Below are 26,462 nucleotides of genomic sequence, written 5' to 3'. Positions count from 1 at the left end.
TATTGTAAGCATAGCTCCTCTGGTGACTCTTCCAACGCTGTTGCTGCAAACTTAGCATGGAATTCTTTATTCTTTTTTTCCTGTGTCTTTTCATTGACCTATGTTAGTTCCTGCATGATTTTCTTAGGCTCTTGCTTTTCAAACAGACTTTTTCTTCCCATTTCATGGGACCGTTCAATAATTGTCTAGAATGAATCTCAGCGGTCAGCATTGTAAACTGGACTAGAGTATTGTAATTAATATGCATTAATTTTCAAACTTTGTGAATGCACAGAGCTCCTTGAAAACAACAGAAATTTCACTTTAGGATACAGATCAAAAACTGTAGCCTATGCAGTTATTTGTGTTCCTATCTTATTTAATTATGTTCCACCCAAATAATTAGCATTGCAATGCTTTGCTTGCAGCAGAATAATAGATTGCAGTCTTGTCCTGTTGATCACTTTTGAGCATCTGCTCTGGCTTAGTTTCCAGAAATATCTCATCAATATTTTAGAGAACGTAAGTGAGTGACAGTTTTAGAGTTTAAGTTTTTCAATAAATCTCATCAGGTGCTTTATGCAAGCTATACAAATAATACTCTGTTGACAGCAAAGATATAACTTGTAGGAGAGTAAGACTGAGTTTTTACATGGTTTCAAGACATCCTATCCTAGTACCTCTGGGATTATCCGTGCTGCCATGTGGTTATTTTGAATGGTGGTAGCTGCAAGAAAAGGCAATTTTGGAGTATTTTTGTTAAACAAAGGTTAGGGGCCATTATTAAATAATGAATGTAGTGATGTAAGATTGTCAACTTGCAAATCTAAAAGGCTCAGAGGAGGTTTTTGAGGAGAGGTAATGATAAGGTAAGGGTAACCTCTATCGAAATGATAGGTAATAGACACTATGAACAGCAGAAGAGATCCAGGGTAGTGAATGTTGGTAACACTTTAAATCCGAAAAGCTTAATGATTGTGTTCACGCATCTCCAGTCTGCTGGGACAAAGTGCAGCTGTATAGCCATACATGTCAAGATGGGGGCATGTAGCTAATCAGCAAATGGTGTGAAAAAAAGTAGCTCTGCCTTGAGCTAACTTTGTCTGCTCTCCTGAGCCACACTCAGTTGACTAATTGGTCAAATTGGTTATTTTGCTCTGTATACAACTAACAATGTCTTGTATAGCTCTCAAACTCTTTTCTCAATTATTCCAAATGAGATCTATGCTGAAATGGAGGCCAGGCTTTGATTAGGTAAATTTTCTAATTCAGAAATATTTGGTGATTCAACATCCATATTTTGCAGTCTGGTTTTGAATGGGATATGTGAGCTGGTTACGAATTGTCTCACTTCATAGACTCTGAAGCAGTGACTTCTCAAAGATCTGGTTTCTTAGTAGATCCCAGGCCCGTCCTTATTGTACAATAAGTAGTTGCAGGGATATTGCTGGAGCTGTGGTTACTTCAGGTTCCAAAGGCGGTGGTGCATTTTGATATTTTGCGTTTTGTGTGTCAACCCTGCAGTAGCAGGGTTGACCATCTGCTGCTGACTTCTTCATCGGGGATGTTTTTCATGGGGTTATCTTTCCATTCTTTTATTTCTATTTTTCTTTGTCAAATGAAAATTGTTTTCCTTTTTTTTTCCTCTTCTGCTACAGCTTGTATGCTATGTGTTTCCAAACAGTGGGCAAGAAGTGATATTTAAGAAGTGATATTTGTTTCTAAAAAAAAAAAAAAAAAAAAGGAATTAAAAAATAAAAAAAAATAAGAAAGAGAGAGAGAAATCTGCTTCAAACTTCTTTCTCGCAGAAGTCTGGGAGTTTAACTGTGTTTTTTGTGTCCTCATTTAAAAATGAATAAATGTATTGAGACAATTACTGAACATTTTTCTGATCAGTCAGCTAAAGCAACCACTCATTGATTAAGTAACTTCCTATGTCAAAACACAGAGATCTAACAATCACATTGAAAATAAACAAATAATAATAATAAAAAAAAAAAGATACAAAAGTGAGTGGCTGAATACAGATACAACTTTCACTCAAGAGCTGTGAAGAAGAGCTCTCTCTTCTTCTATAGCTGTCGTTTTTGACCACAGTAAAATGTGACAGCAGAAATTTAATCATGTCCTACTGCTTACACCTTTATTAGAAAACTGATAAAATGTATGCTCACATTGAACATTAGCAAGAAATTTTTCAAATATCCTTCATTTTTTTTTTTTTCTCTTTTCTCCCTCTCTTGCTTCTGTTTCTCCAAAGAAATTGCTATAAAGCTGATGAGAATTTGGATTTGCTTTGAAAGCATCTTTTGTTCAAAGACTAATTTTAACCTTGTGATAAAGATTGCTTTTTTGTACTCTAAATGTGATATCTAGTAATTGTTTGTCAAGGCAAAGTGCTGTAGGACATAATACATTTTTAAAATGATCTTTTGTAATTATAGTACAAATGTCTTTACATTCTAACATCTAAAAGCCACATGCAAATATGTCAAAAATAAGAAAAATATGAAATTTTATTTTAAATGTTAGTTAAATGTTAATTTCAAAGTATTATGGATTTGCATTATGAAAAGTACTTTTTGCACAACTGCTCAAAAGAAAAGCAATTGTAAAGGAAGATTCAAAACAACATTTTCTTGTAAAAGATATCTCTCAACTCGAAAATATATATTTGTACATTTGGCATAAACATTAAACATACAATTCCAGTTGTTTGGTTTTTCGTTTGTTTGTTTCTTTCTCTCTTTTTTCACTCATAATTGTACTGCTTTTGTTTTGTATTTCAATCTGATTTATTACTTTTTAGGGAACCTGAGGTTGTAAAATTAGGACTTCTAGTCAAACTGTTATGTATGAATTTCAAAAGCTTTGGGGGGTTGCTGTTGTTAGGGCAGCAGATGATTCTTACTTGACTTCCAATGGGGGTGGGATTGTTCCAAGATAGTTCTAAGGTGAGAAGAATACACACTACTTCTCTTATGCTCTGATCTAGGAAGATTATTTTAAAAGCTTTGGTGTTTGCTGTCTTGATCATAAGTTATTGGTTGTGATGGCCTACTGTCTGAAAATTGTATTAGTAAGAAGGGTGGTATGCTGAGCAAGCAACAGCGGTAAAAGCTCAGGTAGAAATTAAGTTAAATGTGTAAATTTAGAAGTTTCTCCTGCATTCTTATGGTTACATCTTAACGCACTAATGAGACAGTATACAAAAAACGTTAAATACATGGTAACTAAATCTCTAACCAGTTGTCATTTGTCACGCAATGTGAGTACTTCAGCAGTTTTTCTCCAGAATCCTGATGCGTGCTTTTTCTCTTATGGGGCTGCACTCTTCTGTGCTAACTTATTGATTTGGAAAGCTTGCTTGCTTGCTGGAGCTGTAATGTTAAATTGGCTTAATAAACACAAATGGGATGGTTTAATGTTGTAAAAACTTTTATGAGGTAATGGGATCTTTTTTTTTTTTTTTTTTTTTAAATAGTTTGCATAACTCAGCTTATTCAGTCTAGAAATACAGTAGAATATTAAGGAAGATTTATAAGCACTCTGTACTCCTGACTTTTGGCATTTGGGTGCTTTCATCTTTAGAGAAAAACAAAAAATGGCCAGTCAAATTAACTCTGTTTTCCAAGCACATGATAAAGAGCCACCAAAAGACAGGAATACTTTTTAAAGTAACCTTTTCCCTCTATAGCATATTAGATCTTGTAAGTAAAAGATGAAGAAGTGTAACTTATAAATAACAGCACCGTTCTTTTTCAAGATCTGTTCTGTACTAGTGGAGAGATCAGTACTCTCATGGTTTAAATTGCCAATGTGAATGATTGTGGAAGGCTGAGGAAATAATAGATTTTTAATACAGTTCTTATTTTGATGAAAGAACTTGAAAAATAATTATTTTATGTCATTTTATCATTATATCCTGTCTGTCTTGAGGAGAAGCAAAGCAATGAAGAGGAAAGAGAGGAGTAGGTCTAGTCTTTACTCACAAAAGCAATAAAAAATAAAAGGAGGTGTCTGTATAGTACTAAATTTCTCATATCTGGTGGTGGAGAGATTAGAGCAGTTTCTGCATGGTGGGATGTTCTGAGATTAGTTTTCTGTCAAGGTAGTTTCAGGGTTTCTAAAAAATAAAAAAGAAAAATGCTCCAATATTCACTGAGGGAAAGAGGAGGAGAGGGTGAGGAAGTGACTTGGCTGAGGTTTTGCCTTTACTTGTACAGGAAGCGTAAATTCTGGCCAGTTCCCTGTCTAAAGTAAATTAAAATGGTTAATATAAATGTTAGAAATTCATCAGGTGACATTGTGTGCAACATAACCTGGAAAACAGCACAGCGCGGTGGTTTGTGTGCTGCAGGGTGCCTACTGCCACATCTAACCTCCATTGGCAGAAATCATAAACAAATTTACCTGCCCCACTCCATGGACCCGTAGGTCTAGCAATACGTCATAAAAATCCTGCACTAGCTGATAAGGTCTTTGTGGAAGTCAGTGAGCTCTGTTAATCTGCATGGTTGTACCTGATGGAATGGGTGGAATTTGTTTGTGGAGGTGCTTGCAGGGTATTTAGCTTTCTGCTAGAAGGAGCCAGACAAACTCAGCTTGAGAAATTCTGAGCTCTGGAGACATTCAGGAGAGCAAGTCTCTGTTCTGGGTCTCAGACAAAAGAACTCTATGGAAATGTCACATGTCTCACAGCTCTGATGGAGGAGAGAAAGTGAAGAACAACTCATAAAGGATGTATAGGAACAGTGCTGTATGAAGTGGTATTGTTGCTTCAGGTTTCATTTGCCTTTTGTAGATGGTTAAAACTCCAGAAGGGGTGATACTAGACACAGTCTGGCTAGACAGCTGAGTCACAGAAGAGGCAAATCATCACAAGACCTTGAGTGAGAGTTGGCAGGGAATTACGAGGACATAAGTCTGTGATGCCATTTGTATCTGTGAGGGTGTGCAAACAGCAGCGAGCCAGATTTCCAGAATGCTTTAGCTGCTGCGATATTAGGCAGAAAAGGGCACTATCTCCTTCTCCTCCGTATTTTTACATAGGTGAATTTGTACACCGAGTTCTACTATAATTAGGGAAAGCTGAAGCAATGTTGAGAGGTTGATTAAAGCATTTAGAAAATGAGCTTTAAAAATCTTTAATGTCTATTGAGTTTTGAAATATTTATAGCTTTTTCAGTAGATCTTTGATAACCTGGAGAAAAAAGGTACAGCAGAATTTGCTTAAATACCTGCATTTTCAGCTACTATGTTTTGTTGTTTAGATAACGAAGATGGTGTACTGAATATAGTAAAGTAGAAATTTGCATTTGGACTTTTTTTCATGTTGCAGTTTACTGTCTGCTAACGTTAAATATGCTGTATTGAGATACTTGACTAAAATTGCCTTAACAAGGTGTTTATTTAGATCTCTTCACAATGAGGCCACTGTGGCTACATCAGTGTTGATACTGACATTTAGTGAGTAGTAACCCCAGGACTGTACAGATGACACTACTTGGCAAGTATAATGCCCTCACTCGCTGGAATAAAGAAAGGTCAAATAAATTAACTTTGTAAAAAGTAGTAATCTGCTCACTGTATTAAATCTTTTTTCTCATATTAATGAAAAGAAACTGACAAAGGTCACTAAATCCTATCTGCTTTAATAAGTTAAAGTTAAAAAAGCTTAATTTGAACTATTCAGTGACTTTCATTGACTTTGGGGGCCAACAGTGTGAGGCAAGCTCTTCTGTGTCTCAGAAGCCTCCCAGAATGAAGAAAACACATTAGCACTTGGTATAGTGTTATTAAATGTATTTATAAAAAATCCCCAAATCTTATTCAAAACCTTGATTGTGCTGTGGATATTTGCATTGCAGAATGCGTACTTCAGGGCTGAATGCTTGTATAACAGGTTAATGTATTAAAGGTATCATTAGCTAATTTTCATTCCATGTCCCAAATATATATGTCTATGTGTTCTCTTAAGCACCTTTATTATTTCAAATGTTTATTAAAATACCATTAGCTATGATATTTGGGGGAAAAATAGGTGAGAAAGACTGCTTCAAGATCTGCAAATTAATAGCAACATATTAGAACTTTGATATGAAAAATAATATTGAATTATACTTTTGTTTTTCTTATATTGCCTAATATAACTACATTAATTGAATTGGCATGAGGCCACGGTATACCTTTTGGGAGACTTTTTATATTATATTCCACTGCAATTCCATCTCCACACATTTTTCTCCAAACTTCTTCTATTTTTAGTTTCTAGGAGAGATGATTGTGAAATAAAAATGTGAACCCTGCTAATGAAGAGCTGTCTTCTTGGTTCCCCTAAAACAATAACTCTGAGAGAGGGGCGAATAGATTGATTCATTTGTATGGGTCATTAACTTCCACGCCTACAGATGCCAATGTTAATATTCACAATGTGAATTATTTCTCAGCTGATCACTTTAGCTGAAACACACAATGAATGTGCTTATCGCATGATCTAACACTGTGCCTGACATCCCTTTGGGTCCCTTAAAACTCAGAATGTCCCTGCTGCCCAAACATATAGGTCTCTCTCTCTCTCAGCATGGTTGTGTCTTGACAATACAGAAATCTGTGGCAATCATTAACTGAAAATGCGGACAGTGTGAAATAAAACAAGTTTTAGAGTGAATATTAAAACATGGGCTGATAGCCTGAATTGCATCTTCATTTAAATTTAACTTACAGAAAAAGTCTGTGTGTTCAGAGTTTAAGATGTTGTTTCAAAACTCCCCGCCCATTAGACTTAACTAGTTTTGGAATTTGAAGGTCTGACTGTAGAGTTCAAGGATTATTAGAGCAAACGGGGCTTGATCAATGCCTTGGGTCTTTATTAGTGTTTTAAATAATCAACAGGAGTAAAAATACTTGTGTAATGAAAATTTACACAGTTTCAAGTCATGAGAATACTAGACTTGTTCATAATCAGAAAAGGGGACTCTGAAAGCAGCAGATAGTGGCATTTTATCTGTGTAACACAATTTTCAGGAGACATCCTGAGCTAGAAATATTTCAGGGATGGATATGGTTTTTGGTGTGCCCTCCTAGGGAGAGGAATCAGCTTTTGAGGCAAAAGAAGTAATTCAGTAAGTGAAATATTCATGAGTCACAGTTGGCCCTTGATTCCATTTGCTGTTACTGTTTCTCTTGGCTTGCATTAACTCCCCCAAACTAGATTGTTTTGCTGGAATCTAATGCTGAATACAGTTTCCTTGATCCTGAAATCTACATTAATTTGCAAAATTTCCCCAGGAAACAAATTAATTTTCCAGGGACTGTTCTGTTCACCTTTGCCTATATATATATAATTTTATTTATTTTAATTCCCCCCCCCCGTAGCTTTGTCTTTTAGTGTGGTCAGGTATAAGAATTGTTCTCCCTTGGTTGCTTTTTATTAAGAGTCTTCTATCCTTGGTCTTCATGGTATGTGAAAGCTTTGTGCTATTTTCCCATGGATAGTTTATTGCTTCTGTCCGGGTAAGAGCTACTTGTTTAGTTTTGGAGTTTGGAGACATACTCCCATTCCTATATGCAGACATGAACTGTTACCTGTATCCAGGGATCAGACCAATTAATCAGTTGGGTCATTTCTTTGATGCAGTCAGCCTTTTTTAAAGTCAAAAATGTTTTTATGTTCATGCACTGAAGTGTTCCCTCTCAAGCTTCTTGTATCAGTTCCATTGTAGCTTTTATCAATAGTAAAAGGGTGGTGTGGGGAAATTTTCTGCCTTTTCCTGAAGTTTCAGTAAAGAAAAGGAATGAAGAGTACAGCATTTGGCCACATCATTCCTACAGACAGGGAAAATTGCTGTTCAAACAGAACACCAGAAGACACTGTCACAACCCTGGTGTGTTGGCGCACTGAGGCTATTCCAGCTACTCTGGCCTTTGCCTCCTGTTTTGGAGATAACCAGTAACAAGTGATCAAACAGCCGGACTTCCTATCTTAGCAAAATAACCTGTGATATCAATTAAAATTAACTTCAAAGACTGAAGGAAATGAAGTTGGCTAAGCCCAGCCAAGAGATCCCTTGCCTAACTCTCTCCCTGCTCAGATTTCATGGCTGTGGCAGGAGACTGAAGAGGAAGATGGTGGTAAGGCAAGTTTTGTATGGGTATTTCACACTTATCTCAGACAATTTTCCTTTCTGTCACTTGTATGATTTTATTCTGTATGTACATAGACAGATTCCTTGAATCATCACATAAGTTATAAATTCCACTTTGTTTCCATGAACTGTGAGTCTTCTTGTGTCTGGGGCTGTCATGTGCTAACAAGAGACAGGAGAGGTGCCAGCGTGTCAGTCATTACAAACTCTCTCCATCTAGCTCACTCTGAGCTAGTAGAGGCAAATGAGTAATGGGATCTTAAATAAGGACAGCCTATTCCTCTCGGGAGGATCCCAGACAAAGGAGCCAGGTGGTAATGTTTGGATTTCAAAGCCAGGAAGGATTTTTGGAAGCAGAAGCAGCTTGGTCAGGAAAGATAACAAAGTGGTGCATGGACGCAGCAGAGGGGTCCTATGAGACAGAGGCAGTAGGGAGGCAGTGGAAGCTGCTGATTGAAGGAGCAGCTGTGTGCTGGCAGGGGACAGCAGGGAAAGGTCCCTGAGCACCAAAGAGGATCTCACAAAATCTCGGAGAAAATTCAAGAAGAGTAAAGAATGTAGGCAAATAGATGTATGCGTGTTTACTGTTTCATGTGGCTCTGTGCACCTCTTGTGGTCATTAAAGTGAAAAGTAGCTGCTTTTGAGACAGTTAGCAAAGTCTCTGCATTACCTGATTCAACTTCATGGGATCCTGCAGAGATAAATCGTCCCACAGAAAACTGCAATGCCTGAGCTCTGGGAAAAAGTGTGTTGAAGCCATGCGGATTCAACAACAGTTGTAGGGTCTAAGCAGAGGTCTCTGTTCTTAAGAGAGAGAAGTGACTGCCTGGAGACCCAAGACAGATGCAGAAACTTCAAAGTGTTTTCGTAGGGAAGCAGGCTGAGGCTTTGTCAGTGTCCCACAAGAGTTTTTTTCAAGGCTGTAATATGTCTATCTTTGAATTCTTGGCTTTAGTAAACAGAGAGAGACTGGAATAAAACAGAACATGCACATAGTAAGATAACAAACAGTACCACAGGTGGCTCCAAGCATTGTCTGGCATATGCCAATCCACGAGAGCTGCAAAGTGGGAATCATCCCACATGCACCCAACCAACAGGAAGGTGCTGGCTCGGGCTTAGTGCCGTGCTTCCTTAGCCACATGTCTTCTGACTGAGCGGGGCATGGAACAAGGAAGCTGATGTTGGCCTGAAGCACGGCCAGAGTAACTCGTACCTGCTGGCGAATGACCCCATGCACTCTTTGCTAGCAGGAGTAAGGTCATTTGCCAGCATGTTAGTCATTGACGTTCCGTGTTTTCTCACGCTGGATGATCCGATAGCACTGCCCCGTGTGTATGAATACCTTTCTGTGATGGAGTCAAGCTCTCCGGAGGCAGTTTACAAGGAGTGCATAGTGCTCAAGAAGATAATGCAGAGCAAACTGATGTAAATGGTTCTTCTGCATAAACTGCAATTTTTGTAATCTGTTTTGGAGTGAGGGGAGCGTACTTTGCTGTTTGCTTTGGGTTTGCATCAATTCAGAAAATGTTCCAAATTACTTTTTTTTCTGAAAATACAGCTTAACTGTGGAGAGGGAGGTGAAGCTTTTGTGTTGAAGGCAAAATACTGTTGTAGGAAAACTGAGGATTGTTGGGATGTCAGTGTTCCAGATTTACTATTAGGTCTGAAAATAGATGAACTGGGAAGATTACTTTGTATCATTTCTACGTATGTGAATGGACGTATAATTATCTATCACTGAAAAATATTAGTGCATATTTACTGTATAATAAGTAATTCAACTTTATAAACAAATGAAGATTATCCCAAATTTACATACAGTGTGAAGAAAAGTCCCTTTATCCTCTGTAACTGTAACATTTGGCAGATTCAAGAATAAATAATCTTTTGTGGCAAGGGTATGCCTTATCAAACATATGCAGATCAGTGCTAATTAATGCTAATTAAGGTTTCCTGTCTATCTAGTTGGAAAAACGTCCAAATGTTATGAAATCCAGTTAGTATGCCTATTACCCTAATTGTTTTATATGGGATGGTTCTTAATTAAAATATGTAAATTGACCTTAATTGCTATATACTAATGGAGGTTCATGTTATCTTACTAAAAATGACAAGATGGTGAGGAGGGGTACTTAAACAAATAATTCTGATAGATTTGTAAATAAATGACCTTTACTCAACATTATTTTTAATTGGAAATTGGCAAAAAGAACATTTTACCATCTATGTTTCTCTTTAGTTTTAAATAATGTCAGAATTTACAGTTCTTTGTAAATATAGATATGGTGACATTGTAGCTTAATTAAGACTACTAAACAAGTCAACATTTTATGTGTTTACTGTCTATTTCAAAATTGTTTGCTAACCTCATGCTGACCTTCAGAAATGTTGTGGTTTGCAGTACTGATCTTAATTTGAACTATTTTTGTTCTTATTTGTTGACTTTGATCTCTTTTAATCATATCATTTCATATGTGAAGTCTGACATGCTGCTATATGTTTGCTAGAGACTCGACCTGTGATTCTGTCTTCTCATCAGAGAGTCTGGAGGGCAGCGCGCCTTTGCACTTCACTTATTAATGCAGGACACAACCTTTTACCTTCTCTGGGGGATGATAGTTCCCATGCATGCTGTTATATGACTGAGGCCTGCACAGATATTTATACAAAGTTTTGTTTGCCATCTACCCAACGCAAAAGCATTATCTGAATGATATTGTGCATGGCAGTTTACAGGTGTTATGTATTGTCATGTTCTTGATAGTTGAAATAATTTATCATACCATTTCACACAAAGAGCAAAAATTTTTCTGCTCTGATGTAGCTAACAGAATTTTTAAAACATCAGATTCGGGTAAGTTTATATGTCAGAGACCTCACTGATGCACATCCCCACTTTGCAAAACCATTCTGACAGGTCTCACTGTTTTGCAGGATATTGTGACCAATGTTTCTCCAAGGATTGTGCGTGGAATTACTTCAGGTCCCTTGTACGGCCCAGGCCAAGGCTCTTTTCTAAACATTGAACTGATCAGCGAGAAAACAGCAGCATATTGGTGTAGAAGTATTGCTGAATTGAAGGCTGACTTTCCAAACCAAGTAAGTACCACTCAATCATAAAGATGCAGTATACTTATTTAAAATCTCCAGCTTATAGGTCTGTAAAAGCTCATCTATTTAATGTTTGTTAAATAGAAAGCCAGTTTCCTTACTGACATGAGTATGGTATTGAAAAACAGAAAAGCTCATCCAAATCATTTTTATGACACCAAATACTGTGAAATGACTGTTACACAAATAGAGAACAATCATTTTTAGTTAGGCTGATGTTTACATTCAAATAGATAATATTAAGGAAAGAGTTGATTCTAGTGTGGATGCTTATCAGTGCTTCTGTGAATAAGTTTGCATACAAGATTATTTTTAAAGATGAAAACTATAGTATTCATTTTAATTGTTAATTGAATTTGATTATAAAAGGAATTTTTGTTCTTTTCATTCTTAATTCAAATGTGAAAGGTACCTCTGATATTCTCATAAGTAATTGGCTGGTTTACTAGAAAAGAAGGAACACTGACTTAAAGTTAACTTTACTACAATGAGAGAGTTTTGTTAGAGCCTTCCTGGCTATGGGGAATATCTGTCTAGAAGGTAATAATGAAAGTTGTGAGCAATGATGCCAGCTAGCTGGCATAAGTGGTTTTCAGCTCCTGTTCTAGTGAACAAGAACAACAAGGTGGAAAGTAAAATTCACTTCAATCATCATTTCGAACAGAAAGAGCTCAAAATCCCAGAGCCTGGATATCTTCTATCTTGAAGTTATTACCTCCATAGTTCAGCTATGAACAAAATAAGTGAACGTTCCTGAATGTATTATGGCATGAAGACAGTCAGATATTTTTTTCCTGTTCCTGGAGTTTCAGTGTACACATCTGGAACTATAAAAGTGCTTGAACACATTTTATTGATAGCAAAATCTAAATGCTGCATGTTTAATGTCCTACTTCACTATACATGGGCAGTGTATTTCATTGCTGAGGTTCATGTCACTTTATTTACTTTGTCTGGGCTTCATAATAATGCACGTGTGAACCTAAAGATAATGTTTTAATTCTCTGATTTTAACATCCCTTACCAAAGTCCTGGATAATGCAGGCAGGCAGACAGTTGCCATTTCTGCTCTGGGAATGATCTATTGCAATCTTCACCAACAATCTCTTCCGGTGCTTTGTGCTTGAGTCTAAACTGTTCTCTGCTGTGAGGGAAAGACCTAGTGACAGTTTCAAAAGGAAAATGTGAATTTGCTGAGACCTAGCTCCTCGTGTGGGATGAAGAAGTCCCACTCTTCTGTAGTTCCCAGGGTGAATATCTTCTAATCATTCCTTCCTATGTGAGTTATTACCTTGAGAATGTGAATTCAGCTCCTCACGTTGGCTGTGGCTGCTGCTGTGTTGTCTTAGGGTTTGGTAACGCTGCGTGGGCACAGGGGAAGCGACACCCGGTACTGTACCTTCCCTTTGCTCATGGGGATTTTTTATGTGTGCCTGTGAACTTGGCTAAGAACTGTCATTATTATAATGGTAAATTTGTTGCTAACTGAAAACAGAATTTTGTTCACTTAGCAGAAGTCTCTTGGTGATTATTTTGAAATACTGTATAATTAGAGCTTGCAGAATTTATTTATTTATTTTCTCCAAATCCAGTTCACACCTCTAGAAAGACTTTTACAATTGATGTGGTTGGGGGGCAGAAGGGGGTTATTAAAGCTAAAAGCAGTTTCTGAGAACTTTCTGGGTGAGCTAAATTAACAAGCAAAAAATGACATCATCTGCTTAGACAAAAGCAAAGCTGAGGTGAGGACATAAGTGATTACAGCAAAGAAACTTACCTTGCTACAGTAAATATTAAAAACAAATCATAATTGATACATAATGACTTTTGCTATGTAATACAAACATTTTAATGTCCAATTTCTTTTATAAATTTAAATACCTACCTCACCACAGGACAGTGCTACAGCAGCGTCGTATCACGTGCTATTAGGAAGAAAAGCACCACAATACAAAAGGAGATGCTAAATTCTCCTTATAAAGCCTAGTATTTAAAGTACATTTTTCAAGGGGGTTTACAAGAGTGAACCACCCGCACAGCTCTGTGGATAATGTCACATACCTGTGACTCCTTGCCTCTATAAATCAGAAACGAGCATCTCCCTTGTGCAGATGCACTGTGTGCTCCCTGCGAGTGGGTGGCCTGATTCTTGCCTGCAGCTTAGAGTCACCTCTGTCTGGAGCTTCTGCCACGCTTCCCTTCTCCGGCCCTGAATCCAGTTCAGGTGGACCTGGGCAAAAAGCTGCCACCGGTAGAAACTTGCATTGATGCCACTGGCTGGTGAATTCAAGAATTTTAAGGGTCCTTGTAGAGGAGAAAGCAGAAGGAGAAAGGAACTGTACTTTGTAGGCTTGTTTGTGAAGTACCATCAAAATCTTTGCTATTTCAACTTGGCGTTTTTTTTTTTTTGTTTTGTTTTGTTTTTTTAAGTGAATTTAATATCACTACTACTGTTTTTTTCAGTACAAAATCAATCAATAAGGAATTAGGTGGTGTCACAGTACAGGCCCAAGATTTTTTTGTTTGTTTGTGTAAGTTAGATGCTTCTCTGTTCATGATTTGCAGTTGAAAACGGGATTGTTTCCCTTCCAGTACTTCACAGTAAGGTATTACATTAGCAATGTGGTTGAGACCATTGTAAACATATGGTTTTATTCAGCATTGTTTACTGTTAAATTTTCAAATGAGGCAGTGTGAAAAACAGTGTCCACTGCTATCCTGTATGCCCAGAAAACATTCTTTCAGTCAGAGAGAGCTGTGAAAGTGAGAAGGAAATTGGTCTGTTTCTATTTGTCATCTCCTTTTTATTTTCCCAGATATTGTTATATTGGTTGATATTGGTCTGTCTTTGTTATTTCCAGACATCTGCCTTACATGGTTAACTAAGTTTTCCTTAATACATCTATTAGGTATTTCTATTTTTCTCTCTTATAACCCCATACAGTATCTGATACCATAGGATTTGTCATTCTATGCACTTACTAATCAGCATAAAATGTATTGGTTTTGTTGTTTAATGCTAGAGACTGAAAACAGTGAGAAACGATGGAACAATTATTTTATTAATTTCACGGTCCTAAATGTAATATGAAAATATCCTTTCTGAATTAGTATAAAGATGACTCTTTCTTTGTAAATTTTGCATCCCCACTCAGTAAAGTAACAGGTTGCTGTGTGCGGTATTAATCTCAAACTCAAGAAAAAAATCAGTAACTTCATCGCAGCACACATGGTGCTGTGTTGTGGATGTGCGACCAAAGCAGTGTTGGTAACGCGCTGGTGTTTCAGCTTGTGCTGAGCAGCGCGTGCACAGCATCAGGGCCTTCTCTGGCTCACCCTCTTGCCCCCAGCAGCAAGCAGGCTGAGGGTGGGCATGATGCTGGGGAGGGACATGGCAGGGACAGCTAACACCAGAGGCATATTGCCAGAGGGATATTTTGCTCAGCAGTAGAATTTGGGAGGGGGCTAGAAAGGGTAGTGGTTTTTTTTGTTTGTTTGTTTTCCAAAACAGACATTGCATGATAGTTGATGAGCATTGGTCTGCTTGAACATGAAATATTTGAAGTGCTTTAGAGAGTGGAGCAAAAGAACTGATACTAATGCCACAGTGTCGTACTTCCATATTCTGTTTACTAATGAGGTACCTGACTACACGGTGAGTTGACGTACTTTCCAGCCAAAATTTGGCTGAAAATTGGTATTTTACCATGTATTCAAGAAACTAGTTACTTAGGAAATACTAGCTTGGCCAAGTGGATTTCACTCCCATTATATAATCAGGAATAAAAACTCTGAAGAAAAAATCACTTTTACCAAGCTATAATGATCAGTAGAAAGTGGCTGAGAAAGTCGAAAAGAAAACTATAAAACTTTGCAAGAGAACATGCTGCTGAAATTTTGTGTTCGTGTATTTGACATTAGCTACGGTGTAGCTGTTACCTGTGCTGGGAACTGCGAACACTGGTAGTGGCAGTATATCTTTGTGTGCCAGTAAAACCAGGAGCTGTGTGCACAGTGGAGCTGGAAGTTATGAGAGTCATTTTTGGTGATTTCAGGGGAATGGGACATAGTGCCGGTAACACTTTGTTCTTCAGAAAAACTCTGCAAACTGCTGCTGGTCCTCATCCAAACCTTATGTTTATCATAGCTAAACCTGCTCATTTGAGTTGGTAAATCAGCTACTTACACAGATGCCTATTCCACTCCCATAAGCAGGTCTGTATTTACACTACCTAGTAGGTGGTCAAAGACTTTAAGGCTTCATGTAACCTGGAACCTCTGCAGGATCTGCACCGGGGAGAACACGCTTGAGGGGAGCAATGTCTGAAAGTGGCAAAACAATTCTCTGCTGAATAATGCAAACTGAGGCTTCTGAGACGTGGGGATGGGCACAATTGCCAGGTAGTCTTTCGCTGCCTTTCCAAAAGTGTAATTGGTACCAACAAGTATGCAAATTCATCCAAAATCTGAGTGTTTAAATTAGTTTGGGTCTGAGCATGTGTAGGGGAGGTCGTAGCACTACATATAAAGGCCTTTGAAATTACACTTAAAGAAGAAAAAGAGATCGCACGTGAAATGTCATTCACTACAGGGCTGACAGCAGTCCAGCAAATGTCTGAGAGATTTGTTCTAAGAAGAACCAGAATCTTGGAAGATACCAAACTGAGTATTTTCCAGCATTGCTGTATTTGTATACCGAAGTCCTCAAAGTAACTTTTTGGCCTCCTTAGTGAACACAAATGAGTCCGGGCTGCTGTATGATTCTACGGAACTTATGTAGGATACCAGATTGTCAGCTGTGACACCGATTCTGTAATTCAGATATCAGCGTTGTGACGTGTTGAATTGAGAAACCTCTTCTGCTAGAAACATTAAGTGGGACCCCAAAGCTAAGCTTAAAAATCTTGTCTTCCTATTGTTTGTTCTGCTGCATGCAGAATGTTGCTGACAGTCCTTCTGACAGTTAGTCAGTAGAGAGCAGCTTCTCAAGGCTGAAGCTGTTAAAGATATATTTTTGCTCAACAATTTTGTTCAGAATGTCCCAGGAACACCTGTCAGGAATAGCCATGTTAGAGTGTTAGCGAGAACAGCAGATCACTAAATTCCAGGCTGATAACCAGCTTCTCTGTAGCATTCTCAAAATAAATAAATAAATAAATCTCCTGGAGTAATTAGTAATATTTTATTATATTTTGTTTTTATCCTTAGAGGTGTGAAATAGAGTAGCTAGTGCTTTTCCTTTTTCTTTTTCTTTTTTCTTTTTCCTTTTTTTTTTTTTTTTTTTCTTTTTCGTTATACTCTGCACAAAAAGAGAAAAGAGGTGTTACAGAGCAAGGAAAATATAGTAGAACAGGCATACATGAATGCCTTGTTCCTGTAATTAACCCTTAGGGCAGAAAGAAGCTGTGTTCAAAAATATTTCTGAAGTTATAAGTTGAATGGAAATATATTTCATACAGCAATAGTGGTTATTTGGATGCTTTACATGGAGAGGTTTGATTAATTTGCTGAAGTGATCCCTGAAGTGGGATCCTACATATCAAGCTTTACATATAGGACCGGCTTTGCTTTTAATAGTAGATTTAATCCACAGACTGTGAACAACATTTTTGTGCTTATATAAACCTTTTCCCTCTCAGTCTGCACTAACAGTAGACCTTGTAATCTGGTGACTGGGAGGAATTGAATGACATATCTGAAAAAAAAAAATAAATAATATTTGCTGTAGGTTTCCCCTGAGACAGACAGACAGACAGATAGACACACACACACACACACACACACACACAACTTTTTTAGATACAGAGGAGTCATAGAAATCACAGCTCTACTGTAAAAAAAAAAAAAAAAGTCAAGCTTGCCTTTTGTATATTTTTGCAGGCATTATTATAGCTTTTACTTCTGATGGGTGTTCAGAGGTCTGTGGGATGTTGTGTAGTGTACCCTGTATTTACATTTTGAGCTAGTAGCCAGGTTATATAAGGTAATAACTCATTTTACCATGTTTTTGGAATCTGCAATAGCATTTATAATATGTGTAATTAGAGAAGGTGAAAGGCAGAACCTTCATCTTTGTATTTGCAAGTCCTGTTCAGAAGAAATGAAGATCATATTGTTAGTCAGCTGTTCTCCATATGTACCTGGTATTTCTTGGGCTAGTATAGATAGATTTGGCTTTCCATACAGGGAAAGCATGTTTTATATTCCAGATACCTACTGATGTGTGCATCCACATCAACTAGAAAGGACAGAGTAAGGGAGCCAGCCACAAGCCATGCTGCCCAGAAGCATGCCCGCTGCCTATCATGGAAGTGCCCAGCAGTGCAGAGCAGCTACCTGGGTTCCCTGTTCTCAATTTCAGATCCACAAATTACATTTAAAAACTCCAGAAGTTGTTATTGCTGCAGCTTAAACTTCCCAAACCCAGCCTTCATGGATGCTTGGTAGGAGGTGAAAAAGCCCACACAGCAGTTGTTAAATTCACCATATGGAAAAGATCCCTTTCACTACAGAAAACTGGCAGCAGGCCGAGTCCCTTAACATCAGAGGAAATCCTAGCCGAAGAGGGAGGACAAGGCTGCAGTAAAGCACTCCTAATAGTTACCTTGCCCAGGAGCTAACCCACTTGGCCCTAGATAATACGGAGTGCAAGAATGGCCAAGACATCTCAATGTCCAGTGACTGCTGCGGTGGATAGAAGAGAGGAGGCCTCAGAGCATGGAGCACAGGACTGCCTTCCCTTTTTCTCTTCATCCTTTAAAACAAGGAAAAAGGAGGATGAAAAACAATACAGGATGATGCTGTCTGAAAAGGGGTGGAAAAGTGCTGCCATAAAGAAGGGCAGACATGCTGAAAAATACACTTCTGCGTATTCCAGGGGAGCTTTCCCTCACCTGCATCCTGAGGGTGTCCTCATTGCTCCTGATGCTTGCTCAGCTCTTTGTGAGCTAGCAGGATGCGTTTTCCTCTGTGCAGTCTGAGGAGGAATTCATCAAGAACTCTGATTTACTCAGCGGGTTTACACCAGTGGTACCCATCCATTTCTCTAGGCACAGCAGTTTCTATTTGCAAAAGTAAGTGAACAAAAACAGAAGCTAGCAACAGAAATGTTGATGTATTGGGCTTTTGAGACCACATTTTCTTATAAGGAAGGAAGCTTTCTGAGAAAGGCTCTTCCACAAGTCATAACAAACGCTCAAACCTCATATGACTTAAATATTAATAGAGATGAGGATGAACTACAGGATGCGGTGCTGTAGATTTTAAGTTCTTGGTGTTTAGGTGTTAGTGTAGAAATGAGAAAATATAGGAAAATGTACATCTATTATCAGCATTTATTTCTGAGCTTGATAATACTGTTGGCTAGAGTAACTCTGCTTGAGGCTTGAGAAGTAGTGGAGAACTGGTAGGTGGTCGGCATAGCACCTCTTCTTAGGAGGGATCGGGGGTCTGCAGACCTTGCATACAAACTGGTAAGTGCTCCTGTAAGAAATAGAATTAGTAAAAAAGAAAATGATGATAATAAAAGGGAGTTGGGGAGAGAGAATACTAAGAACCCCTTTTGTAGTAAGCCATGCCTTAAAAAGGAGTTCTTTGAGAATATCAAAAGAGACTCGGCTGATGAAGTCAGCTTAGGTTTCCAAAAGCGTTTGAGAGGGTCCCTCACTGAAGTATTTGAAAAAAAAGTAAGTTGCCAAAAGAAATCCATATGGATAAAATAACTAGTTAAAGACAGGAAACAATGTTAAGAAATAAATACTCAATTTTCACAGGGGACAGAGAGCTCCAGTAAAATTCATTAGGGATCTGTACTGTGTTCTGTGCTGTTTAAAATGTTTATTAACAACCTGGAAAAGAGTGGGAATCTCAGAAATGTGAACTTTTCTGGTAATAGTAAGTATTATAGAGAGATAAAGATGAGACGTGAACTGCAAAGGATTGCAAAGGATCTTATGCTACTGAGTGACTGGCCAATGAACTGCCAGATAAAATTAAATGAAGATAAATGTAGTGATGCACGTGGGAGAAAACAGTATTAAATTTATATATAGTGATTGATTCAAAGCTAGCTATGCTAGGGTTGCAGTAGAGAGCACTATGAAAATCTCAGCTTAATGCTCAATAACAATGAAATAAAGCATATCAAACATAGAATTTATAGGAAAGGAAGACAGAGCCAAGCAAAAACCATCGTTAAGCCACAGTATTGGTTCATTTTATTTACACATTTCGAACAGTCTGCAGTTCAGATTGCCCTGTCTCAGCAAGGGTGCAGCTGGATTGGCGTCAGAAGGGGAGGCAGGTGGCAGGGGACACCTCTCCACGTGCCACTGTGGCTGTGGGACGTGTTCTTACAGAACACACCGCTGGTGCCAGAGGCATGCATAGGCTGAGAAAGAACCTACTGGAAAAACTATTTGGAGAAGCCTATGGAGGACATCACCTCTGGCTCAGGGAATTCCTGCGCCACAGATTTCTTAAAAGCTGGGAGAGTTTTCTAGGGAAAAATTACTTAAAACCTGCTCTAGAGAGCTGCTGCTGGTCTGCGTCAGAGAAGGGATGCTGAGCTGTGAAACCCATTCCTACAGTTGCACACTGTCGACAGGCAAAGCAGAGCTGTTAGATTTGTACCCAGGGTTAGAAGCCTGCGCTGACCTCCCAGCGCTGCCTCAGCCGTGGGATCATTGGGCCTGTATGGCGTTTGACAACCTGATGTAACTACATTATGTAAACTCGAGCTGAGATGAAAATGCAATTAGTACGAGTTTGAAATGATGTTCTAAGGGTTGTGTTATTCAAGTGCTGTCTCCAAGTTGCTAAGATTTGAAGTGCTGCATTTCCAGAGGGTCACCACAGACAATCCCACATAAAGAAACACAAGGAAGCCTGCTGAAGTTTTACATGGAGACAATGTCTGTTCGTGTATTTTGGGGTTCTGATCACGCAGTATATGTCAAACCAGTTGGCCTCAACTGCCACAGGATTCAGTTTTTATTATTGTTATTAATTTCTTAAGAAATGGCTATTAATCTGGCAAAGTGGAAAGGCATGTTCCCAGCATCAGTTTGAGTGAATTTTATTTCAAGAAAGCACACGTCTTCTTCAGGAAACTGCAATTTGAAACTGAAAATATAACCTCATGGTAAATTCAGTGAGATCCTGACAATCAATCTATGATTCAAATGTACATGTTTGTGGTGACAAATTAGGACCTTGAGAAGAAATGTGAGAAGTTCTTTTGTGTTGTGCACTTGGAAAGGACTGCTTTGTTGAGAAACCTGTCAAACTGCTCCAGTGCAGAACTGCACTTCCTTGCTCCGCGTGTTATAAAGCCGTGCCTCCTTTTGTTTGTTTTACTTCCACAGCTAAGGTTTGACAAACAGTAAGTACTGCAGTACGGCAGAGGACTATGTGTAGGTACGCTAAGAATATCGCTTTGATTTGGAGAGTGAGTTATTGATCCCTGCAAGAAAAGAACAATTTTCTCAATTTTGTGAGGACTATGAGCACATCTTTAAAACTTTGGCCTTAGGGTAAGAACTGGGAAAAAATTAAAGCAGTTTCTGAAATACTTCACCAGCCATCTCCTAGAAAATGACCCAATCTGCTTGATTATTGGAAAAGACAAACTTCTTAATGGTTAGCATCAGCTGAAACTGGTTCAGGCTGTTTTTTGGCTGTTGCCATTGCTAAAAATTCCTTTTAGATGAGAAATGTGTGTGGTCATTAAGCAGGAGTCTCAATGAAGGAAATGCACTACACATAAAGACGGTGTGATTAAAAAGATATTTCTAGACCGTAATTCCGCTGACAGTGAGAGGAAGAGTTGTATATTTTTATTCATCGTATTAAGGCTCGTAGTTTCTTTCATTTTTCTACATAGACTATTATTTAGAGAGAACAGAAAGACCCTTAAAACCCTCAACTGTTCTTAGGGGTTTGTAAGCTACTGTGAGCACAATGTTGTGCTGCAAAATGATCTGTGAAATCCGGCTGGGTATGGGGCAGAGCAGTCATTCTTTCTAGAAATGTCCTCCATAAACTGCAACAAAGGAAATAGCATCATGCGTTAAAAAAATCTGTACACTAAGATGTCCATTTCCCCACACCCCCAAATCTGTGCTTAAAATAGCAATAACAACCTTGGTGCAGGGCATTTCCTGGCGATTAATAACCGGCCAGGGTTAATGGCCCTCGGCAGTGCCTCGGGCCATCAACTCCTCCCAGCCAGTCATTACTCCCTAGGAAATGCCCTTTTCTGGGTAGTTACTGTTTTAATATTAGGATGTAGAAGTTGCCACTGGATGGGGAGAAAATGACCTTCTGGCAATGTTAAAAAATAAACCCCCAAATGGCAAAATTTTGCGGTTTAAAATTGTTAGCAGTCAAGGATCCATCAAAATTTAATTCTTAACTTTGTAAAAATGACAAAATTCTGCTAGCCTTATTACGTGTGTAAAACAATTACTCCCCTCCCCCAAGTACTTCCCCCAGTTTCCATTTCGTGTTTGTCATAGGCAATTGGGTAAATTACAGAATTTGATCTTTTAAAATGCACAGTAGCTATGCCACTCATTTATACTGGCTATGATACGATTTTAGTCTTTTATGAGGCACTGAGTATATGTGATTTAGATAATTCTGCTTTTTCTCTTTCATGTACTGCATATTACAAGAATAATAATAAAGCAAATTTATACCTGATAAAAGTAATAAATATATGCTGTTCCTACGGACCACATTCTGCCCTTAATTTCTGAGATGTGGTTTGCATTTTAGGCATTCTGTCAGAGCTCTAATAAAGAAAAATATGAAGGCTAGGTCTATATTTGAAAGTCTTGCTCACATACTTATGTAGGCTAGGAATACTAAAAATAAAATCACATCTAGCTACTGTCCTGGCAGAACCCTAGCGTAGATGCAGTTATACCATCAAACAATTTATTTTTGTTCAGGAGCAAGTGAAGAGTTTATCTCACTTGTAGGAACTGCACTGACAGTAGGAGAGTTAGCTCTGAGCAGACATGTTCTAGCTCAGACGACAAAGGCAGAGGCACATGCTTGAAGCCACCACAGCTGGAGCCAGCTCTTCAGACTGATTGACAGCAGCTGGACTTCATCCCAGCCGCCGGTGTTTTCTGGGGGGAGCTGTGGAAAGATCTCAAATTCAGATCGAAATGTGGGCATAGGGGGTTCCAAGATTTTTTTTTTTTTTTATCCTCATCCAGTGAGAGGAACATGCAGATTAACAAAATTTTCAGGAAAATGAATAACTGGATGTCAGTATGTAACCTGTCCACATGCCTATTTGTGGTTTGCAGCAATACAAGCTAATTCAAGTTAATATAATAAATAAAGCAAACTAGAATTTCCTTGTATTTTATGGGGTTTGAAAGAACACTGAAACAGTCAATTGCTGCAGGTGGACTGATCAGTGGTAACTCCTAAATCAGCAGAAATGTTTTTGTGCGCCTCAACCTTGTGTGCATATCTAGTGGAGGTGGTAGAGTCTTTTACTTACCCATTTTCCTTCAGCAGTTTTGTATTTTCTAAACACTTAAACCTAAATAAATATTTAAAAGTCTTCTTTCAAGTAGAGCTGAATGCATCCTTTGTTACGAACCACTTAAGTTCAGTGTAAACCGTAAGAAAGCAACATAGTACTTTTCTATCCAATTTTCTGCAACTGTGCTGGTCAGTCTCAGCTCCTTGGAAAAACGTTTCTCAGTGGCATATTTTTACATCTTTTTCATTTTCTTTTTGCCACAAAGTGTCTAATCTATTCCAAAATTCATTTTAATTTAATTCTCTTTATGTTTAACATTTTGGTTATAGGACAAAAAGCAGTTATGTGGATTGTTTCGGTCTATGCAGAATTGCTAGGTCTTAGGATTTGCAAAAATTGTATTGAAGTCCATGCCCTAAATTTCAGGGTATCATTTCCAAAATTGGTGCCGCTTTTCTTGCTGTGTAAGAACCTGAAGGACTTATTCTTAGCCACACCATTCTTGGCTACTCAGACACATCCATGAGATCCATATACATTGAAATCTGAAGACACTTGCCGAATGTTTTATTTAGACAAACTACACCTCAGGTGAGCATATCTAGAGGTTGTTTGAATTGTATGGGTACCCCCAAATTCTTACCTGTGAGCAGTTTGTGCATCTCAGGGTAGAGGGATTTAAAAATGGGTTTAAACCACATTTACATTCTCTTATGTTGTACTGTCAGCACCATTCTGGTTACTAGAAGGAAATCTGTCTTTGACTCTGCCAGAGGAATCCACATTTGACCTGATCTATTTTCAGTTTATCTTTTTGCAAGCACACCTACTCACTGCTGGGTCATTGATAAAATGTCTTCACCATTGTACAGCACTTGGTCGTAGAGAGCTTTCATTTGAATGAGGCTACAATCCTACAGACTATTTAATGCATTTTAATTTTGAAATGTCCAGTCACATAGCAGTATGCTGAACAAGCTAGATAACTATTTTATTAAACACCCAAATATTTAGTGAAAATAGTAAGGCCTCTTTCAGTTTCTCTGCATCTTCAGATAAGCTCCCTTAAAAGATTAAGGAGTGGGTGGAACTGGCAGTTGAGGGGGAAGGATTAGTCAGAAGGTAGCTGCCAGCTTCCAGCCCTTAATTTTATATCTTCTCTGCTGCTGGAGTAAAGCCAAAAAACTACTTGGGTCATTAGACATAACAGTTCGCTTCTTAAGTAAATTATAATGTCTGCATATTAAGAAAAAAAAAAAAAAAAAAAAAAAAAAAAAAACTACCCACTCATGAGATTTTCTGATCATATCTCAGATGGGAACACAGTGAGAGCTGCCTTTGTGAGGTTCGATGCACAGTGGCACTGTTAGCTGAAGTTTTGGCTAAGCCAGGTCATAGTAGGAAGGATATATGAAGACAGCAAGTGGAGCCCACAGAGGAGCAGGTGCTCTGGCAGGAGTTGCTGCCCATGTTGGAGCTGTGTGCTCCTGACGGATGGACACCGTGGTATGGACATATGTTGGAGCAGTTCTCGAGGAGCTGCTGCCTGTGGGCAGCCCCCACGGGCTCAGTTTGGGAAGGGTGGCATCCCGTGGGAGGGACCCTACGGGGAGCAGGGGCAGAGAGGGACCAGGAAGGAGCGGTGGGGATGAAGTGCCAGTCCTGTTCCCCTGCACCGCCTTGGGGGGAGAGATGGGAAAGGGTGGATGGGGGGGAAAGGGGTTTTAGTTTGCTTTTAGTCTCTCACTGCTATAGTCAGTTACTAGTAGGCACTAAAGTACATTAATCTCCCTTACGCTGGTTTGTTTTGGCCTGTGACAGTAGTGGGTGAGTGATCTCCCTGTCCTTATCGCAATCTATGATCCCTTTTTGTTGTATTTTCTTCCTGTCTTTTTGAGGAGGGTAGAGTGAGAGTGGCATGGTAGTGCTTTGCTGCCCATTGGTGTTAATCCACCACAGAAACACTACTGTTGCTACAGGTTTATTGTTAAACAATCCTAGGGCTCCCATTAACGTGAACCTAATGAGAAACTGTGGTCTTGCCCCAGCTCACAAGGGCTGCTGCTGTTGGCTTGGAGAGGTGTAGTCTGGGGAGGCGTCAGTGAAGGTGTGTGAGTGCACCTGGTGTTTTGCTTTGTTGCAGTTTGAGGTTTGGGTGTTGTGTGAGAGATGGGGATGGCATTTTGTAGTTACGAAAGTGGCTTTGCTGCTCAGCCATGGGTCTGTCTCAGTAACAACTGATTCTTATTAAAAAGCAGAGCTGCATGGGCTCAGATAGTGGCAGAAGAAGTAGAACTCAAGAACAGTTACTTTAGTATACAGTGAAGACAGAACAAAATCTAGAGGTAGGTAACAATGAAGCAAAACAAACTGCCCTGAAAGATCACAGGCAGAAACCGTGCAGACAGCAGTGAACCTGCTCTCAGGAGGGAGCAGAGCTGATAGGGTGAAGTCTGTACGAGAGAACAGAGGGCAAAACATAGAGATAAAAGTCACGTTTGAACAAATGCAGGATTGCAGCAGGTTCCTCTGCCAGGGAAAGGCTGGACAGGTTCAGTGTCAGAATTGCTATAGCCAGGTGGCTCCCCGCATAGTGCAAGATGTGAGGAGACCCTGAGGAGGCTCGGGCAAGAACGCCTGATCCTGTATATCTGCACAGGGAGGGCTCACAGGATCGCAGGATTCAGGCTGGTGGGACCTCAGGAGGTGAGGTGAGCTATTTCAGCCTTCTGCTCAAAAGCAACCTGGTTATGAAACCATTCAGAGGAAATGGTAGTGATTCAGGAACGATGCCCAAGAAGTGTAAATTTAAGTGATCTTCAGCAGAATTATTCTAGCCTCTGGAAAAGGAAGGAAAAAGTATCACAAGAAAAATGAATATCAGCAGATAGGACAGTTGTTGTCATTATGCTGCTAAGTGCATTGTAGCTTTCTGCCATCCTTTTAAACAGGAAAATAACCCAGAAAGACTTTTGTTAGTGATTCTCAGTGAAGTTCTGGTGGGGATGGATCCCGTTGGTCCTACTCTTGTTACAAACCCCGTGAATGTTTGCAGATTGTCTTCTTTCATGAGGTGAACTTGAACCATTAATCATGCAGCTCTTGGCGCACGATGAGGTTCTCCTCCTTATGGAAGTCAGATACCGAGACCAGACAGGAGAAAATAGCGTTAGAGACTGATAGGTCTCCCTCATGCAGCTGTCATGCAAAGCCCTTAGATAATGTCCTGAGGAAGGAACAAGCCCTACAGCCTGTTCCTGCACACCTTCTTAATGACCATACCCTCAGCTATCAGAACAACCTGGGAGCTCTTTCTGCAAAAATCAGGTAAATTATCGGTGCTTTTCAGAATATCACTACAATACTGGTGCAGAGAGAGTGGGTGAGTTGTGGAGGATGCAACTAGGCTGACAAAATCACTTATTCCTCCCCAGCATTGCTTTGGCACTAGCAATGTCACACGGTAAAGTAGATCACAGAGCTCTAGAGTGTAAAAGGGAGAGATTTTTTCTCCCTCCTCTCTGAGCTATGTTTTTTCTCCTCTACCTGCCCTGAGACTGCTAGTTTTCTTGAGCCTTCAAGTCCAAGGAAGTGAATTAAAGGAAGCCCTGGGGGTGATGGAAGAAGGGAAAAGAGAGGATGGACTTCTTGGGGATGGAAAGAGACAGATATGTCCTGGGGAATTGCTAGCTGACTGAATGCAGGAGTTAGGGA

At 39.1% G+C, this 26,462-nt stretch overlaps 1 protein-coding gene across 1 annotated transcript in view; it reads left to right on the top strand.

The window, feature by feature from the left end:
* The window catches only part of DPYD (dihydropyrimidine dehydrogenase), a 338,501-nt gene that overhangs the window by 193,663 nt on the left and 118,376 nt on the right, over positions 1-26,462 (top strand). Inside the window, exon 14 of the mRNA XM_035333208.1 lies at positions 11,066-11,230. Coding sequence (XP_035189099.1) covers positions 11,066-11,230 — 165 coding nt within the window. The remainder of the gene's footprint in view (positions 1-11,065; positions 11,231-26,462) is intronic.

This window comes from Oxyura jamaicensis, chromosome 8, assembly GCF_011077185.1.
Source record: "Oxyura jamaicensis isolate SHBP4307 breed ruddy duck chromosome 8, BPBGC_Ojam_1.0, whole genome shotgun sequence".
In the NCBI taxonomy this organism is placed as follows: domain Eukaryota; kingdom Metazoa; phylum Chordata; class Aves; order Anseriformes; family Anatidae; genus Oxyura; species Oxyura jamaicensis.
The sequence above is the reverse complement of the archived record's forward strand: the minus strand, read 5'-3'. Positions and strand labels throughout refer to the sequence as shown.